This window comes from Lynx canadensis, chromosome D2 (genome assembly GCF_007474595.2).
Source record: "Lynx canadensis isolate LIC74 chromosome D2, mLynCan4.pri.v2, whole genome shotgun sequence".
In the NCBI taxonomy this organism is placed as follows: domain Eukaryota; kingdom Metazoa; phylum Chordata; class Mammalia; order Carnivora; family Felidae; genus Lynx; species Lynx canadensis.
The window spans coordinates 35,134,153-35,155,566 of NC_044313.2; the positions used below are offsets into that span (position 1 = coordinate 35,134,153).

General features: G+C 37.3%; 1 protein-coding gene across 5 annotated transcripts in view; it reads left to right on the forward strand.

The window, feature by feature from the left end:
• Window positions 1-21,414, forward strand: part of CPEB3 (cytoplasmic polyadenylation element binding protein 3) — a 192,558-nt gene that overhangs the window by 91,712 nt on the left and 79,432 nt on the right. For all 5 annotated transcript variants that reach the window (XM_032595151.1, XM_032595150.1, XM_032595149.1 and 2 more), the window contains one exon: window positions 20,499-20,666. In XM_032595151.1, coding sequence (XP_032451042.1) covers window positions 20,499-20,666 — 168 coding nt within the window. The remainder of the gene's footprint in view (window positions 1-20,498; window positions 20,667-21,414) is intronic.

Genomic DNA, 21,414 nt, shown 5'->3' on the forward strand with positions numbered 1-21,414 from the left:
AGAAGGGTCCTACCATAGAGTATAGATCTTCAGTTTTCTAATCTTGTTCTGTGGAACCCCAGCATCCAAGGAGGTACTTTAAAGGCCACTATGGGGGAAGGGTACATGACAGGTTGGGCTCTGGATCCCGGTGCTGCTCTGGGGAACAAAATATTTCATATCTGTTGGAGTTTGTTTTGGGGAGGAGAGAGAGTTCTGCTGGGGGAAAAAACAAGACTGGAAGAGGCTGAAGTGAGTCTCCTTAGTCTCATTTTAAGGTATTCTAGCTGAACTAGGTCGAACACCTTTGTTTTGGTTACAGAAGTAATTCCTGTTTTGTTTGGGAGATTGACTAAAAGTCTAGGGTTCCTATAAGATTTTTTAGGCAGTGAAGTAGAACATTGCAAAAACTCAATTGTTTCGGATGCAGGATACAGTTACATATGTTATTAATGACCATTAGATTTTCTGACCAATCCATAAAAATGCCTATTAAAAATACTGATTTTAATTCATAAAGTAACAGCTTTAAATGTAATGACTACCAGAAAACAATAGTGCTGTGGTAGTAATAATGAAATAAAACAAAAAAAATGGGGTGAGAAGTTCCCTTTTTTATTAAACTTGGATTATGCTACTAACAGCAAATACTTTTAAAGGATGATGGGGGTGCCTGGGTGGCTCAGTTGGCTAAGCATCTGACTATGGCCCAGGTCATGATCTCGCGGTTCGTGAGTTTGAGCCCGGCATCAAGCTCTGTGCTGACAGCTCAGAGCCTGGAGCGTGCTGCAGATTCTGTGTCTTCCTGTCTCTCTGCCCCTCACCTGCTCATGTTCTGTGTGTCTCTTTCTCTCTCAAAAATAAATATTTTTTTTAAAAATTTTAAAAATAAATAAAGGATGATGAAGTTGTAGTAATTCTAAAGGGAATTGCCGAGTGCTTTCAAGGACTGAAATACTGGCTCTTCAGTCTTGATAGCTAAGATTACTTTACTAGGGCTGCATAGGCTGGATGGCTTGAACAGCAGAAATTTATTTCCTCACAGTATGGAGGCTGGAAGTCCAAGATCAAGATGTCAGCAGGGTTGGTTTCTTCTGAGGCCTGTCTCCTTGGCTGGCAGAGGGCTGGCTGCCTTCTTGCTGTGACCTTACATGGCCTTTTCTGTGTTTCTGGGCATGCCTGGTATCTCTTCGTCTTATAAGAACACCAGTCTTACTGGATTAGGGCCCTATCCTTATGACCTCATTTAACCTTAATTACCTCTTTAAAGATCCTGTCTTCAAATAAGTCACACTAGGGATTAGCACTTCAACCTATGTATTTTGAGGGTACACATTTCAGTTCATAACAACCGATGAATTGATAAATTGTGGTATTTCCATACTATGGAATGTTACTCAGCAATAAAGAGAAACAAAATATGAACACATGTAACAGCATGGATAAAGCTCAAAAACATTATTCTAAGTATAGGAAGTCAAACGCATTGATTGTATTAATATGAAGTTGTAGAAAGGGCAAACAAAACAGTACAGAAAGCAGATTAATGTTTGCCAAGGACCATGGTTTGGGGGATTGGGTCAACAGCAAAGGGGCACAAGGAAGTTTTTTAGGAAGATGAACTGTTCTGTAGGATAGAACTCCGTGGTGACACGACAATATATAATTATCAAAACTGGCCAAACTGTACATTTACAGGGAATTAGTTATACTGAATGTAAATAATACCTCAATTTAAACAAAGAATAAGTGGTTTAGAACCAATGTGGACTGGATTCAGTTCCAACTTTGTGTAGCTGAACAGCCTGGAGCCCGTCATCCTTTCTGGGCCTCCGTTTACCCATCTGAAAACGTATATTATGATAGCTGCTCATGTTACTTTTTAGGATTGCAAATTGAATAGAAAGATTCGTCTGAGAAAAATGGGTAAGAATCAAAATGAGAAGACTAGGAGGAAGAGATTTTAAAACATCCGAATACTTTATGTGAATATAATAGTTGAAAATGTATCCCATCCTTTCAAGCATCGTTTTTACCTGCTAAGTTCATATTGTTAGGTGAATATAATAGTTGAAAATGTATCCCATCCTTTCAAGCATCGTTTTTACATGTAAGTTCATATTGTTTATGGAAAAATTGATCTCTTTTCAATTATAATTTGCCATATCTGAGAATCATTGGGCTAAAACTGTCTTCCCTGTCATTATAAAGACAAAGATAGAGAAGGAGCATTTATGGAACAAACTCTATCACTCCTGCTTTTTGGGAATTAATCTAATTACAGAAGGGGGAGCATTTTTGTACTACCTTTGAGATCTTAACCCATCTTAGGTGGAGTTTTTTGCATGACTAATACTTAGATGGAAGCTGAAAGGGACCATTAGACGTTTGAATAGAATTTAATTTTACATTCTGAAATGGTATTCAAAACATAAGTTCATAAGGTGTTTTTAAGAAACTGATTTTATAACAAGGAAAGTAATTAACAATTTGTTCCTGCAGTTGACTTTTAACAGTCTTGGCAAATATTTCCAAGCCAGTTTTTTAAATGTTGTACTAAGGTCTTTATCTTGTTCATTTGTTTTACATCAGTATAGCATCCTAGGGACTGCTTAAGTTCCTGAAATGGTGCATGCTACTTTGATACACAATAGAACAGAGATCCTTCTCTCTCTGGCCCTCTTCCCTTTGTCTCTCTATCTCATTTTTGAGCCTCTGTGGTGGAATCTGTATATGATGTTACTTTGCTTAGAGAGACTTTAAGTTTGGGTGAATCTATGTAGCTGAAGAATTAGTTTAGGTTTTAAATCAGATCATAACATGCCCTTGAGGAATCACTTGTATGACTGCAGCCATTTAAGACCCAAGTGTAGGTCAAGTCATAAGAGTAACAGGTAATTCATTTTACTTTATTGCCTCATATGCTTAATGAACCATAACATTAACATGATAGTACCATTCACAATGTACTAGTCATTGATCATGTAAACTTATTTTTAGAGTAACTCTGTTATATCTCATTGTAAAGTACATGTACCTTTTTATATTTATTCTAATATATTAAAAATCTTTAATTTTTCAATTTTGAATTATTCAAATTTATGACTTTTTAAAAAGATTTTTTTATTTTTAAGTAATCTCTACACGAAACATAGAGCCTGAACTCACAACCCTGAGATCAAGAGTTGCATGCTCTACTACAACTCTTACAGCCAGGCGCCCCCAGATTTATGACTTAAAGACTATAAAAATGTTAGCATTATGGACTTTCTGCATTAATCTTATAACCTTTTATCCCAGTGAATCAATTTAAAAATAAAATTTTTGTAATGTTTTCATTTTTATTAATAGAACTATAATATACATTCAAACAATGCACAAATCATAAATATATAACTTGATATACTATTACAAATTGAACGCACCCATATAACCAGTACCTGGATCAAGACCAAAACATTACCATCACCCCAGAACCCCCCTCAGTCTGCCTTCTAGTTAATACCCTTAGCCAAGGGTAACAACTACCACAATTTCTAAAAATTAAATGTAATTTTTTGTGAGTTCTAAAAGTAATATATGTGAAACGGTGAAAAGAACTTTATCTGTAATGATGATGATGATTAAATAAGAATTAAAGTTCTTAGAGGCACTGCTTAGGATACATATCATGTCTTATATCTGGTATAAATCCATACTAGCATATAATGTACTATACAAATGGAATTAGTCATATTTACTCCCTCCCCCTTTTTTTTCTATGTGGGATCATTTTGTGCAGACTCATGATAAGTTTATGTATTCAGTATTCTTGTTTAAAAATCATATTTGTTCTCAAGAGAAGGCATTACTTTTGTGTTCCCAGATTTCTCTCCTTGGTGTTCATTTCATTACATCTCCCTTAGGGAAGAGTTTGACTCTAATTAGTCTATTTGCAAGTGGCCCTCGTATGAGCAAATCTTTAATCACCCAACAGAGGTGGCATACATTCTAAAGGCCATCAAGGCATTTGTTACTCCTTCCCTTGATGACACACACAGCTAACAACATATATTTGTTGAATACCAACTTGGTATAGAGCATTCTACCAGGTGCATTAGAGGATAGTAAAAGATATACAAGATAATGACCTTGGTCTCTAGGCATTTAACAGTATAGTGAGGTGGTTGCAAGTGTGGATTCTGGAGCCAGAGTGCTTAGATTCACCACTCACCACTTCCTGGCTGTAAGATTTTAGGCAAGATACTTAATTTTGTGTCCCATTTTCTTCATCTATAAGAAGAGGCTAATAAGAATTCTTATTTCATAAAGTTATGGGGTATATTAAATGACATTGATACGTGCAAAGCTTTTGAACTGTTCTGAAACATAGCAAGTACTAATTAAGTGTTAGCTGCTATAATAATAATCACCATAGGGATGATAGATAAAATTCTGATATTAGGACCAGGGTTGCACATAATTAAATTACACAATGAATGATGAAAACAAATTGAAGCTTCTCACAAAACTGCTTTAAATTGGTTGCCTATCCCTTATGCTGTCTTGCCCCGTATCAGTCACCAAGCTGACATGAACCAATTTACTGTCTTTTTGATAAGAAATGAAAAAAAAATCCATAAAAATCATGAACTGTTTAAAGAAGCTTTGATTAAAACTCCCAAGTATGCTTTTGCAAGCCTTACCCATCTCCTCAGCTCAGAATGCTCCTCCTCACCCCCGAGACTGACTGGATCTATTCACTTCATGTTCTCTATTACCTGAAAATTTGGCAGTTGAAGACTCGAGTGAACAGCATTCTCCTTATCCTTTAGGGGTGTTAAGGTCTGATGAGTCATTTGTACCTTGGTATTGTAATCAGATTCTTTTTCATTTGAGCATCTGGCCAAAAATCAGATATAATGAAAGAATGGGAATTTGTTGTTTGGGAGAGAAATGAGTAATTTTGAAATACAGAATGTTTTATTTCCTCTCTAAATAGAGGTTTGTGGTGGGGGTTTTGGGCAGTATGACATCATTGGGGATGGGAGAAGGGACAAAGAAATAGGTGTACAACATCAAAGCATACTTAATCTCTTAAGCATACAAAGTCCTCTTAATCTAATAGTGCTATTAGTATTAACTCATCCCTATTACTATAAATGAAGTAGGCTTTTGGGGGGCCAAACTAGGAAACTACCACTTACTGCATGGTAGTTATGTAAGGAGATGAATTTTACATGGGGACATATTTATGCAAATATATTTATGCGGGGAGATGAATTCCAGGTTCCCAACAATGAAAAGGATAAAAATTCCTTAATTTTTACTTTTTTTGGAATGCGTTCCTTTTGTAAGTGATGTAAACAGTACTGCTGTGTAAATTCAGAAAAAGTTGTGTTTTTTTTAATTGAAGGTTATAGTGATGGGAGAAGTTAGGGAGAAAGTAGGGCTTGAACTGGAAAATTCTTTTTAATATTTATGTAATGGGAAAGTGAAGAGGCCAAATGTGTGTAGGCGAGGGTATGATGTCTGAAGAAAAGTGGGAACTAGCGGGCCAACTGGTATTTCAACTTTCTAGCTGAAAAGTCTGAATTCTTTTTCTAGGAGAGAAATCGTTTTCTTCAGTGCTACCTTATACTGCAAATGTAACCGCAAATTATCACTGTTTCTTGTTTTGATTTGTTTTAAGCTAATATTATAACATGTTATTGACACTTTAAAAATGGATTAAATAGAGTTCTCATTTGTTTTATAGAACCTGAGTTTTCAAATTTGAAAAACTTTCTACTTTGAAAGTTATTTTAGATGACAGGATATCCTTGCAATATACATATACATATACATATACATATACATATACATATACATATACATATACATATGATACCATAATCTAGCTCTAGTAAATGTTGTAATAATGCATTCTGTGGGCCTTGAGTTTTGAAAGGGAAGAAAATCTTCAAAGAATTTTATTTTTCAATATCCCCTGGGATGTACCCAGTACTGAATCCCTTTCTACTTTTTCAGTTCACTTCTTAGGTGAAAAAGATGTGGTTTTCCCCCCGTTTGTGATACTGTGTGGAAAGTAAATGGGGAGATCAAACAGACTTCACTGAAATTTTCACACAGACACATCACATTCTGTAGAACCAGAGTTAATTGTGCATTAAATTTCTATATAGTTTTTAGGGGACTCTATTTATGGGGTTTATATGTAGGTGTGTGTGTGTGTGTGTGTGTGTGTGTGTGTGTGTGTGTGTGTATGCGCATGTGTGAAGAAATTCAGAGTGACCACCATACACTACAGTTTTTAATTTAGAATGAATGTTTTCCTTTAAAGTGATGTCTGATGGTAATACAGCACAAATGAAGATTGATTAATCAGAAAAAAATTTAAAAGAACTCTGTCTATATCTGATGCAGATAATGGACCACAGCATAAATCCCTATAAGACTATGTAACTTAAGCACCCATTGTATCTTTGTCAGTGGCTGCCATATCCAGGTGAATTTCTCTTTATGTTTTAACTTGTGCTTCATAAAGGTTTTTCTTTTTTTTTTTTTAAATATATTATCTCTGCAGTCGAGTTGAACAGTATCTCCAGATTAATTCTGAAAATACTTAGAAAAGGTTTATGTGAATATTTTTTTATTTCTAAATTCACCATTTTGATAAAGATACCCATGGTTTTCTTCTGTGTTTACATGCAGCCAGGAGCTATGGGCGGAGACGAGGTAAATTTTTTAATGAGATCTTTTGCTTGCCAAATTGTGAATAAATATGAGTGTGTGTGTGTTTATACCTGTGTGTGTGCAAAACAATAATTATTGTGTGGTATGATGTTCTAGCTTATTTTAGCAAAATAATTCTCATCACTTTCATTATAGTTGTTTTTTTGTTGTTAGTTGGTAGTTTGTTCTTTTAATCCTAATATAGACATAGCAAAGACTATTTATTTCTACCTGGAAATTTTTGTTACGTGATTTATTATGATCTTGAGAGAATAAAGGCCAAGCATAATTTTGTGTGTGTGTGTGTGTGTGTGTGTGTGTGTGTGTGTGTTTTATCCACTGTGTTCTTTTCATACTATTTAGAAAGCAAAAGTTAGGTGTTAGAGGGCAATTCTTGGTCTTAGTAGATTTACTGGTGAATTCTTTAGTGTTAATCCAGAAGCAGATTTACCTTGAAGGTAAAGAAGCTTAAGTTGTAGGGACCCTCACTTTCAAGGGGACTCCCTCTTTACCTTATTTTTGTGTTCTTTTTCTTGAAGCAGATCCCCAACTTGTATAGGCTCTAAGCCCCAGAAACTTGCATTGTCTCCTGATTCCACTCAAACAAAATAATACTGCTTTTATTTGTATAATGCCATTACCTTTCTACAGCATTTTTCTATCTGTAATTCATTCAAATAATTTTATTAAGTTGGTAGGGTGAGCCTAATGTAATGTTTTGAAGGAGTATGTGATTTAGGGTCAAAGACCTAGTTTGTAATCACTGCTTTATTGCTTCTGTCTGGTATCTTCATCTGTAGATTATGAGGTAATAAAGCCAATCTTGTCCAACCTTAAGAGTGTTAGTGAAGTTATAGTGTAAAAAATGGGAGAGGAAAACCTATTTGTGTACACTAAAAGCATTCCACCAGTATAAGCTGCTTTGGGACTCACTTGCAGAATCTGGGAGAGATGAAGTGATTTACTTGCTATGTGGTCTCAAGTTAAAGTCAGAGCCAGATCTGGAACCTTTGTCTTTTGGTTGCTTATTGAGTGCTGTTTACCTTTCATCAGGATATCTCTGATGTTGTAATTGAGTTTTAAAGAGAAGTTAATAATATTACATTCATAGTATTTTATTATTTTTTTTTTAATTTTTTTTTTCCAACGTTTATTTATTTTTGGGACAGAGAGAGACAGAGCATGAACGGGGGAGGGGCAGAGAGAGAGGGAGACACAGAATCAGAAACAGGCTCCAGGCTCTGAGCCATCAGCCCAGAGCCTGACGCGGGGCTCGAACTCCCGGACCGCGAGATCGTGACCTGGCTGAAGTCGGATGCTTAACCGACTGCGCCACCCAGGCGCCCCCATAGTATTTTATTATTGATTCCACAGTAAATATTTGTTGAGTAGATGGATATTGGCAGAACCTAATAAGTATTTGAACTACCATTGAAAACTTCTTTCATGATGGAATCGTATCATCAGTTTTGTTTTTAAATCGTTGTGAAGAAAAATATTTGTGTAGTTGATTATTGTTTAGCTGTAGAAATTACCGTTTAATATTTTTAACCTTCTTGCTTATAAATTGAAAGCATAGATAATAGTATTACTAGAAATCATTCTGTACTATACATATAGTTTTTCATGTTGGTAGAAAATTGATCACTCTTGAGAAGGAATAAGGAAAGGACACTTTTTAAAAAAAATTTTTTTTAATATTTATTTATTATTGAGAGACAGACAAAGAGCGTGAGCAGGGGAGGTGTAGAGAGAGGGGGAGACACAGAATCTGAAGCAGGCTCCAAGCTTTGAGCTGTCACCACAGAACCCGACACGGGGCTCGAACTCACAAACTGCGAGATCGTGACCTGAGCCGAAGTTGGTCGCTTAACCAACTGAGCCACCCAGGCACCCCAGGAATGGACACTTTTATACAGAAAACAGACAGCATCTGGAGGGTAGACAGCAGGGACTAGCGTCTCCACTTCTAACGTGCCGATCAGTTACCACATCTTGCCAGAGTTTTTCCTCTAGTGTCTCAGGCCTCATTTCTATTGTTTCTTTCTTTCTGAAACACCACTTTGTCCATGTCATGCTCCTCTTCCATTTAGGACCCCCATCATCTGGCTTCTCCCAGTTTCACCAGCCTCATTGTCTCCATTTTTTCCATCCCACCTTCCCCTGTCAGTCTCCGTACTTTCCCACAGCCTGGCCATCGTAAGTACTATCCACCCTTCCTCTCATTTCCTTATCTAAAGCCTATCCTTAGTTCATGCATTTATGCCGAATTTAAGCCTTCTCTCTCCCAGGAAGCCTTGCCCAGTGCCTTGTAGGCAGCCTTTTCCTCTGCTTCTACTGTCTTACATTCTTCTTGTTTTTTCTGTACATTCTGATTCTTCCACTGGAGAGAAGTTCTTTGAGGACAATTGTGTCTTATGCCTAGTACTGTGACCTACATGTAATTAGCACTTATTAAATGTTTATGGATGAGGATTGTTTTTGAAGTAACACCCTACATCTATGCAGACCAGAGTATAGCATCCTATTTTTAAACAAATTATTTTACTTTTACAAATCATAGTATATTAAATACCAGACATCAAGAATATTAAGATCACTTGTAATTTCTAAGGTCCTGAAAAAATTACTCTTCTATTTTCTTGTTACCTTCCCCATATCTACTTGTAAAGTTTAACTTAATTATTTTCACAAGCATGGTCGTATTTGCATCAAGTGTTACGCTAAACACTGCCTAGAATGACTTGGTCCCTGCTCGCCGTAAGTGTGTAGTTTGCTAGTTGTCAATGAAGAAGATAATAATGATGAGAGAGAGAGTGTGTGTGTGAAAGAGAGAGAGAATATTAAAAGACTGAATGTTGACTTTCTGTAATGAGAAAAGACCAGGTAGAGAATTTTTGTTCCATGCTTTTATCTAGTCTTTTATTTCCAAAGCTGAAAAAGAAGTCATCTTACTTAAATGTAGTGACATAGCCATGTGAGATGGGGCAGGTGTACCACATATTTATTCTCATTTCCTAAAATATACTCATTTGGGCCACTGCTGCATAGTATAAATTTTAAAGTGGCAGATTTCCTCATACTCGTTTATTTGTGTGATCGGGGATTATATTAATTATTGATTTCTTTCCTCTAAAGTTTAGACTTTCCCACAAAAGCATAAAAAGTGAACTTGCTGGAATTTAAATAAAGATTTAAGAAAACTCATTGATGTATGGCACTTTATCTATGATTAAGATTTAGCTATAACTCATTCTATGCATTACATACACATGTTGGTAAATATTTTAGGAGTAGAAAGCAAAAGGAATTATTTGTGACAGTTTTGAGATCTCTCAGTAGGGATTAGGCCAGTGGAATCTTTCACCTCTCCTAATACACCTGGGAAAGTTTTCTGGAATAGGTAGAATTTCAGGAACTATTTGGATAATGGAAGAGGAGTGGGAAGCAAGCGTTTCCAGGTATGTGATTCAACTTAAAAAAAAAAAAAAAAAGCTTCAAGGTGAGATTGGCATGGCCAGATCTTTGGAGCCTATGTCTCTGAGTGTATGCATTGGGGGCCAGCTGGAGAGGAAAACTTGCAGTGAAATGGTCTGTGAGGCCCTGATGAATGGTTTTTGAAACAGAGGGTAAGACTCCTAGACACAGATATGTCCGGCTTTAGGAAGAGGGTTTCATGATCAAGTAACGAAAACAGGAGAGAACTTGGACATCAGCTGAAGGCTTAGATAGGAAAAAAGTCCTGGAGGGTAGACCTTGGCAAATCAAGCACTTCCAATAGTGTAGTTGAAACAGAGGTAGGGAGGCAGAATTAGATGTGTAAGAATAGGACTACTTGGCGATGAAAAAGAATGAAATCTTGCCATTTGCAACAGTGTGAATGGAACTGGAGTGTATTGTGTTAAGTGAAATAAGTCAGGCAGAGAAAGACAAATATCCTATGATTTCACTCATGTGAAATATATATATGTGGAATATAAGAAACGCAACAGATGAGCATAGGGGAAGGAAAGGAAAAATAAGCTAAAAACACAGAGGGGGGCAAACCATAAGATAATCTTATACAGAGAACAAACAGGGTGGCTGGACGGGAGATGTGTGGGGTGATGGACTAAGTGGGTGATGGGCATTAAGGAAGGCACTTGTTGGAATGAGCACTAGGTGTTATATGTAAGAGATGAATCACTGGGTTCTGCTCCTGAAACCAGTACTACACTGTATGTTAACTAACTTGAATTTAAATAAATAAGTTAAAAAAAATTTTTTTAATGTTTATTTATTTTTGAGAGAGAGACAGAGACAGAGCATGAGCAGGGGAGGGGCAGAGAGAGAGGGAGACACAGAATCTGAAGCAGGCTCCAGGCTCTGAGCTGTCAGCACAGAGCCCATCAAGGGCTTGAACTCACAAACTTTGAGATGATGACCTGATCATGACCTGATCATGACCAGTCGGACACTTAACAGACTGAGCCGCCCTGGTGCCCCTAAATAAATAAGTTTTTTTTTTTAATTAATGATTACATACAAAGTATTTAAATATCCAAGTGTATTTCCCATTATACCCATTTTTGTTTTAAAGATGTGTTTCATTAGATAGATGTTGATTTATCTTCCCATATTCCCCTATAGAATCAAAATGATTCCAAATAATTTTAATATTTTTTTCTGGAGTATTCTGGCATTGTATAAGCTTTGATATATTTCTTCCTATACACTGCAGACCCTGTTAGAAACTAGACCAACAGGTAGTGTCATACAAGATATTTGACTACACATTTCACACCTGTTTAAAATATATGTTACCTTTTTCATATGAGCTTTTAAGGTCTCTGGGAGACTTCTGTCCATAAGTAGACATGTTGGCTCTGCCAGTACTCTTGATGTTTAACAGAATTTCTTGAAAAGCAGCAAGGAAAATATAAAATATTCTTTTAAACAATGTAAATGAGCAAATATAAAGAATCATCAGTTACTTTACTAGTAGAGTTACTATTATAAAATGTACTTCTGTGTATATTTAATCCATAAAAATCTATTGACATGATATGAGGTATTAATCTTAGGTAATAACAGAGGTTCTAAAAATCCAATGAAACAAACTTGGGTTTCCAGTTGAAGTTGGGTCTTTTTGCCAAAAGTTTGTTGAAGGGAGGAGAGATCATCTCTGTCAGTGAGACCATGATACAGACATGGCATCCTGCTAATTCAAACATGGTTATGTGAGTTTTCTTGTCTAAAGGAATGGATGGTCCCTCAGTGAAACACGGACAGCTGAAGAAATTCCTGTTTATGGTTATAATATCTGAAACGTTACTGCTTATAGTAATAGGGAGATTTGAGCACAGGAAATGGTGAGGGGAATAAGATCACTGGTGTTTTGTTTTTGCAAGAAGTTGGTCTGGGAGGGTTTTAAACAATGACACAGGGGTTCTGAGCTGTCCACCCTAATTGCATTTGTGTGCTTGTATGCTTACTTGGGGTTGGATGCAGTGCTAGACTCTAGATGTGTTCTGTCTCCCTACAGAATGTTCATTCTAGTAGGAGAGGGACAATAAATAAGTGAAAGAAACATTTCCATACTCGATAATTGTGAAGAGTGCTAGGCAAGAAAAATGGGAACTTCCCTCTAACCTAGGATAGTTTTCTCTGAAAAGATGTTATTTAAACTGAAACCCAAAGGCTGGGAAGACAGGTATCTTTAAAGGAAAATTTCTATTGTGGAAATTTTCAAACATACACAAAAATAGAACAGTTTATTGAACTCTGTACCCATCAGTTAGCTTCAATGATTATCAACATTTTTGCTAATCTTGTTTCATATATCCTCTCTTTTTTCTCCTCTTTCTTTAGAATGTTTTAAAGGAAATTCCAGAAATTTTAAGACAGCTATTTTAAGAGGCTTGTGGCAAAGTACTGATAAATACTACAACATTGTTAAACTTTGAAAACATACTAAGTGAAAGAAGGCAATTACAAAAGATCAAATATTGTAAGATTCCACTTTTATGAAATATCCTTTCTATTAATATAGAAAGTATCAATAGTAGACTACAGTAGTCTATAGTAGTAGACTAGTATTGCCTAGGCCTGAGAGAGTTCAAGGAAAATGAGGAGTGGCTGCTAATGGGTTAATTGGATGAATTGTATGGTAGGTGAATTATATCTTAATAAAGCTTTTATTTAAAAAGTGTGTGTGGGGCGGGGTGGGGGGGTGAGGCATGAAAGGGCTTTGTGTATTTGAGGAAGTAGAGACCAGAATGACTGAGCTTGGTAGGAGAGAGAGGAGGGTGTATTAAGATGAAGTTGGAGGAAGGAAGGAAATATGATCTTTCTGGGCTTTAGCTCCTGGTAAGGATTTTGAACTTGGTCCAAGTACAAGAGGAAATCTATGAATGTTTTAAAGCAGGGTCAAATGATCATATTTATGTTTTTAAAAGAGCATTCTGGCTATTATTTAGAGCAAAGTGAGAGAAGTGGGCTGTCTAGTTCAGAGTGAAGGTAGTAGTCTAGGCAAGAGGTGATGGCGTTTTCGGATACAGTGATGGCGGTAGAGTTGGAAAGACGTGAACAAATAGAAGATATATTCCAGAGGATAGAATCAACCTTTTTTAATGGCATTAAATTGAAGAATTGAATGTGGGTAGTAAATAAGAAGGAAGACTCAACACTGATGTGCAGGTTCCAGCTTGAGCAACCAGATGAATGCAATGCCATGTATTGAAATGGGACCAGGAGAGAACAGGATCAAAGTGGATGTCAAGAGTTCATTTAAAAACATGTTAAGTTTGTGATGCCTAAGACATACCCACATGGTAATGCCAAGTAAGATGCACTTTAATATCTGTATGGTAGGGTATTGTGGAGGATGTTTATGTAATGCAAGGAATTCTGCTCCCAGAGATTTGAAAACCATTCATCTAGTTCAAATCTCTCATTATGTAAATGAGACTCAGATGTGTGAAATGTTTTGTCCAAGATTACAAAGTAAAGCTGGAACCTGACTATCTTGACTTTCAGGCAATTTTTTTTTCCTTAGGGGAGTCGTTCTTCATAATTCTTTAAAAAAAAAACAAACAAACAACTCCTGGACACATGAGTGGCTTAGTCATTTAAGTGTCCAGCTTCAGCTCAGGTCATGATCTCGTGGTTTGTGAGTTTGAGCCCCGCGTCAGGCTCTGTGCTGACAGCTCAGAGCCTGGGGCCTGCTTGGGATTCTGTGTCTCCTTCTCTCTCTGCGCCCCCCCCCCCACCTCGTGCATCACTCTCTCTCTCAAAAATAAATAAACATTAAAAAAAAACAACCATACTCCTCAAGTGACTAATTTCTGAGCTCCTTGCAAAACTAAACAGGCTTACAATGGATGTACTGGGCCACAAGTAGGGTGAAGCTGCTGGATTGACTACAGAGGCTTTGGTGGGAGCTGAGAGGTGAGGTTTGGGCAGCTTTGGGAACTATCATGGTCAGTGGGCTCTTGTTTTCCCATCGTAAGTTGCAGGAAAGGGAGCCTCCTAAGTAAGCAAGAGTTCTTCTCTCAGATAAGCCTTCATGCTTAACTAGTGCTTTGTGGGTTTCATATTTGGCACTTCTCTTACAAGGCTCTTTTAGCTTTAAGTTGTCTCTGTATTCAGAGATGATTTGTTCCGTTACTGAACAAAAAACTACATTCTGGTTATTAATTGAAACTAGATATCACAAAAGCAGAACCATTGGTGGAAGGAAAGCCAAATGGCCAAATTGCAGCTGTTGGGAAGTATTCTCCTGCTTCTCTTGAAATATCCAATATGAATGTTTTACATGGAAGTATCAGATTCTTTTTTTTTTTTTCAACGTTTATTTATTTTTGGGACAGAGAGAGACAGAGCATGAACGGGGGAGGGGCAGAGAGAGAGGGAGACACAGAGTCGGAAACAGGCTCCAGGCTCTGAGCCATCAGCCCAGAGCCCGACGCGGGGCTCGAACTCCCGGACCGCGAGATCGTGACCTGGCTGAAGTCGGACGCTTAACCGACTGCGCCACCCAGGCGCCCCTTCTTTTTTTTTTTTTTTAATGTTTATTCATTTTGAGAGAGAGAGACAGAGTGTGAACAGGGGAGGGGCAGAGAGAGAGAGGGAGAAACACAGAATCCAAAGCAGGCTCCAGGCTCCGAGCTGTCAGCACAGAGCCCAATGCGGATCTTGAACTCATGAACCATGAGATCATGACTTGAGCCAAAGTTGGACACTTAACCAACTGAGCCACCCAAGTGCCCCTGGAAGTATCAGATTCTAAAGCAGATTTATATGCTAGGCACATAAAAGTATAATTTTGGGGAAGTAACATGGCTTACTTAAAATGTTTTGGTGGGGTGCCTAGGTGGCTCATTTGGTTAAGCCTCCGACTTCAGCTCAGTCATGATCTCACAGTTTGTGGGTTCAAGCCGCTCATCGTGCTCTGTGCTGACAGATCGAAGCCTGGAGCCTGCTTCGAGTTCTGTGTCTCCCTCCCTCTGTCTGCCCCTCCCCTGCTCACACTTGCCCTCTCTCTCGCTCCCTCCCCCCTCTCTCTCTCTCAAAAATAAACATCAAAAATAAAAATGAAAGAAATGTTTTGGTCTTGGGCAGTGTTTTTCATTAAAGAAAAATAATGTCAGAGAGATGCTAGTTAGTGAAGTAGGGCTTCTCATAGGACATGATTTGGGTGTAGCCTCTTAAAGTTTCAGTTTCTAATAACACATATCTGGAAACTAAAATTTTATCAGTCTTCCCAGGGATGATTCGTCTTGGGGGGAATGGATTTATGCCAACCAAATGAATGCACAAATACTAATCGCATGAGGAACCCTGGACAAATCAGAATACCAATGTTTTTAACTTAAGGAGATGAACGTAACAGAAATACAATTTTAGTGGCTGATTATTTGTCTACTAGCTTAAGAGTCACAGTGGTGCCTCTTCACGGTAGCAAAGTACTAAATTAATTAATAGAACAGTCCTTCAGGAACTTATAATTAGAGCATAGGGAAATAGATGGTTTTCAGGCTATGGAAACATCAAAGGAACAATTCTGTCCCACAGAGGAGTAATCCTACCAGTATGATAAAATCCTTTTAACTTCTTTTGGTCTACACTTGGTGTCTTTTAAATGCTTCCTATGGACTGATGATTTGTTCCATCAGCACCGAGGCAGTAAGGTTGACTAGATACAGATTTTACATTCTGTTGCTGAGGATGTACTTTCTTTAACTTGACTGAATTTGGATGTTTCCCAAGGCTCCATATACTTGACACAATATCACTTTCAAGTGGATGCCTGCTACAGACAGTTAATCTCCATTTCACTCTTAAACTTGAGTGTAGGGATCACTGGGGAAATTTGTTAAAAGTGCAGACTTTCAAATTTGAACCCCATGCATTCAGATTAAGTAGATCTGGGGATTGGGCTCTGAGACCTATATTCTTAGTTCTTATCCACAGAGAAACATCACATACATGTGAATTTTTAGCAGTGTCATTTCCAAGGGCAACTTTATCACTAAAGTCTATTGTACTCTAAATACTACTAATAAGACAGAGGTTCGGTTTTAAAACCTTGGCAAGTTTCTTACATACCCATAACCAATTTTTAAAATAGTCCAAATTTTTACAATTAACTCTTGATTTTATTTTCTTTGCCAGAATATTTTGGGAAGCTGTGGTTATGTTGGCCATGCACAAAGAAAGGTGTCTTTTTTTCCAGAATGTCTTGAATATCTACTTTGTCTCCTTCTTCACTGCTCTTGTTCAAGATTTCCTCATCTCTCATCTGGACTGTCCCAGATTTCTTCAAACTCTTGTCCTATTCCCTCTTTTCTTTTTTTTTTTTTCCCATCCCCTCTTTTCTTAGGTGCAAATTACTGGTGAGGGTGATGGGGGCTATTGTAGGATGTGGGGTAGAGGGAGTGACAGGGTCACAGGCATCTCAGAAAAGTCATTTTTTGACAGGATGGAAGATGATTAGATGGCAATATCAGTCTCCGGGAAGTGATTGAAGTTAAAAAAAAAAAAAGGTAGTATTAGAATGAAATATTAAATTTGGAAAATGGGGAAATTTCCTATTACTTTTGTAATATAGAGTATAGAATATAATACTTGAACATATAGAAGCAATGGAAAGGGTCTTAATTTCCTAGGACATGGTTTGACCTCTTGCTATTGTCACACCTGTGTGTTGTATTCCAGCACACACTTGCAGTAGTGTGTGTTTGCACATGCTGTCACCCTTTTCTGGATGCTGCCTCACTTTTAATATTTACTGAATCCCTTTTATGTGCCCTCATTAGGACAAGAAGATACAGTAAACGAGATTAAATTGGTCCCTGTCCTCATAGAGTTTACATTTTAATGGGATTGGGGAATGAGATACCAAATAAAAACCCACACGATAGTATAATGGTAATTAGGAAAAGTGTTAGGAGAAGTGCAATGAGTGGATAGAAAAGGGAACTAACCTAATCTAAAAGGTCAGAAAGGTTCTGCCTTGAGGAAGTGACTTCTCACCTGAGATTAAGGATTAAGTGGGAATTAACTAGAAAACTGGGGAGTTGGGAAGAGAGTATTTATGAAACACCTTGTCCTTAGTGCCAGAGGCAAGGAGGAATGACCAGGAAATTCAAAGGAAGTCTTATGTGATTGGACGTTGGTGAACCAGAGGGAGAGAGGCAGCAACTGTGATATAGGAGATGACAGAGGCCTAAAAAATTGACACTGATGTTTTTGTACTTTATCCCACACCAGTGGAAGGTTTTAAGGATAAAGGTGAGTGCGGTTATGTGTTCAGACTAATATTTGAAAATGGTGACTTGGCTGTTTTGTGGAGAAAGCATTGTGGGGTTCAAGATAGACATCAGTAGACTAAACAGGGTGTGTTATAGACTCATTAAACTATTAGTTCAGGGCAGAGATGATAGTGATCTGGACCCCCAGGGCACTAGGACTGAAGATGGGAGAAGTGAATGGATTGATGAATTAATCATAGCTTGAATTGATAGGATTTAGTGAGTGAGAGATTAGGTTTGGAGTATGAAAGGGAGATGTCAAGGAGGACTCCTAGATTTCTGGATTGAATTGGATGTGGAAAATAGTCATTTCTGTTGAGATTGCAGGGAATGCTAGAGGACCTAGTTTGGAGGGAAATACCAAAGCTGTTTTGAAAGTTCTTTCTCTATGCATTCTTGTTCTTTACCTTAGAAATTCCAAAGCCCACAGGATTCTGCTCAAGCTTGTCTTCCTATGAAATCACTTTAAAGGTCTCTCCCCATCCCATCTCCTGTAGGGCAGTAAATTGTGCTCTTGGTAAATTCTTCTCTTAGTACTTAATTTTCTGTTTTATAATTATGCATTTGCCTGTCTCTCACCAGACTTCTTTGTCAAGAACTTTCAAATAACTATCTTATTTGGTGATTCTAGAATATGGATAAATATTTCTTTGGGTGTTTTCCACTGAACTATATATATTTGAATGTTTCCTTTATCTTAAGTCCATGTTGATTAAGTTATTTTACTGTGGTACTTTTCCCAACTGTTTGTATTCTAACGTGGATTGTGAATGTCTGGGAAGGGCATATGGTGTGCAGTATTTTCCAGTATTATTTATTTGTCTCCCCCCACCCCCACCCCCATCAGCCTTTATTTTCTGAGCATTTAATGTTACTAGTGTTGAGGGTAAGAGGTAAGGATAGGAGTACTGTGTGGGAAATGCTGATTTGGGTATGTGCCTGTCACAGAGCAAGCATATAACTCTCTGAGTGTAGACTATGTGAAAAGCAAACCTAACAGTTGTGGGAGCATATCCCTGGATGTCTTTGAGAAGGTCATTTTGCCTGTAGTTCCTGCAAATCTATTTCTTTTACCCCCATTGATCAAAACAGACATCAAACGATGAGAATTCACTGCCTATTGTTTGTTCCTGCCAGGCTAAGAAAGCTAGGTGACTGAGGTGACAAATTTTATTCTGTTTCTTTGTAGCTAATCTGGGAAGAGCTGAACAAAAAATTCTTAGGTCCTTTCATTTATTAACTCCCAACATCAAAATAGAGCCTTTCTTATACCACCTGGGTTGTTCATAAAATAAACAGAGTTATATTAGTAGCTATTTTTTTGTAAGAGAAATAAATGTCCAGTATTTTTGTAAGACTATTTATATTCTGTTTTAGAGAGTTGGCTGTAGTGACGCAGAATCTAGCTTTCAGGGAAATATAGACAGGATAGACTAAATGGGGAAGACACTGTTCTTTTTTTTGAAGAATGTATGAATTTATTTTAGAATTTTGAATTTATTCAAAAGTTCGAGAGCTCAAGAAGTTCATTTTTAGAGTGTAACCTAATGGAAAGTTTCACCAGGAACTCACTGACTCAAACAGGAAATATATTTGTTTTTAAACTTAGATTTTATTTTGTAATATTAGGTGGCATCATTGTGTTACATTTATTAACAGACTAACTGCTGGTATCTTTCTTATAGTCGTGTGAAATGGGTAGATGCCTTTTCTGTATAAACTCTACTTGGCCATAGAGTTGACAATGAAAATAATTTTTTTGAGTGATATAAAATATTGCTTAGGTTAGTAGGGTGGAGATGTCATAACCACATCTACATCTGTACTCCCACATCTTAATTTATGTGTTCTCATTTACGTGTTTCACCTGTTTTTTTTTTAAATATATGAAATTTATTGTCAGATTGGTTTCTATACAACACCCAGTGCTCATCCCAACACGTGCCCTCCTCAATACCCATCACCCACCCCCCCCATCAGCTCTCAGTTTGTTCTCAGTTTTTAAGAGTCTCTTATGCTTTGGCTCTCTCCCGCTCTAACTTCTTTTTTTTTTTTTTTTCCCCCTCCCCTCCCCCATGAGTTCCTGTTAAGTTTCTCAGGATCCACATAAGAGTGAACACATGTGGTATCTGTCTTTCTCTGTATGGCTTATTTCACTTAGCATAACACTCTCCAGTTCCATCCATGTTGCTACAAAGGGCCATATTTCATTCTTTCTCATTGCCACATAGTATTCCATTGTGTATATAAACCACAACTTCTTTATCCATTCATCAGTTGATGGACATTTAGGTTCTTTCCATAATTTGGCTCTTGTTGAGAGTGCTGCTATAAACATTGGGGTACAAGTGCCCCTATGCATCAGTACTCCTGTATCCCTTGGGTAAATTCCTAGCAGTGCTACTGCTGGGTCATAGGGTAGGTCTATTTTTTAATTTTTTGAGGAACCTTCACACTGTTTTCCAGAGCGGTTTCACCTATTGTTAATGCAAATGCTTATTCCCAAATTGGATTAGCTTGAAATGACAGGGAAAATTCGATCATGTTTAGTCCTGCACTCAGAGAAGTTATCAGCCTTTGTTGTCAGTTTAATATTCCCTCTGCTGTCAGGGCCAGTCTGAACCTTTGAACAAATAAAAATATGTGAATAAAGACTACTTTTCCATTTATTTTAAGAAATGTCTGGGGAAAAGAAAAATAACTGCTGAATACTCTTAGCAGCAGTAATATGGACTGTTTTAAAAGGTAGTGATTTTTAGCAGCAAAAACAGCTCTAATTTTTGATTCTTCTTGCTATCAATCCAATTATTTCCATGCTATACATACCTTTACACAAAAATGGTGGTATTATCTAGACCCTGTAATCTGTGGTCGCTTATCCTATTGTAAAAGTCACAGTTCAGGATACTTCTTTTATTTTTTGTATGATTCACTCTACACTTTGGCTCCTAATAAAGCATCTGTTGTCCAAGAAAATAATTTTAACTGTGGAAACTTCCACGTTTGTTTCAGGTCGGTCTTCTCTCTTTCCCTTTGAAGATGCCTTCCTGGATGACAGTCATGGCGATCAATCCTTGTCATCTGGCTTAAGTTCTCCCACTCGCTGTCAAAATGGAGAACGAGTAGAACGTTACTCCAGAAAGGTGTTTGTTGGAGGCCTTCCTCCTGATATCGATGAAGGTATGACGCATTCATTAATGACTTTATAAAGGCCAGATTTGTTCTTCGTGTGATCTGACCTTGTCTCTCCTCTCCAAGCAGCTTTAGGACATTCATATTTTAGTGTTCAGAGGATGAAAATATATGATAGATGGGGAAGTAATAGATTGTGCACTTCAGGTCTGCTGTTCAAATGTGTGTATATATAGCAGTCTCCCAACAGTGTCTTGTTTCCTAGGCCTTTGTTTGGGGATACGTTTAAAATAATAATGAAAGTTAATATTTATGAAACTCTCCATAGGCCCATTATTGTGCTAAGCGCTTCACATTACATTATCTCATTTAATCCTTATAGCTATCCTATAAGGCATATCCTACCAACTCCATTTTATAGATAAGGAAAGAGGCTCAGAGAGAGACAGTTTGTCCAAGGTTGTGTAGCTAATGGTGCACCTAGTGCTCAGAATTATTCTGATTCCGGTGCTTTTGCTCATATTTATCACACCATCCCATCTCATATTTTAATATATCGATTAGTAAAAAGCACCCTTTGCCTTTAAAAGAATGAAGACTAATTAGAATTTTTCTTAATATTTTTGAGATACCGTCAATCCAAAAGTGAGTTTTCACTTATGCTCGAAGCCAGTCAGCACATAGTAGGTTGTCAGTAGATATTTGTTGAATGGACAAATGAAATGTAATTGTGACAGAATTAGCCTAAGGGAAAAAACAACTCTAGTTCTGGTAGGTTTTGGATCTGCTATAAAAA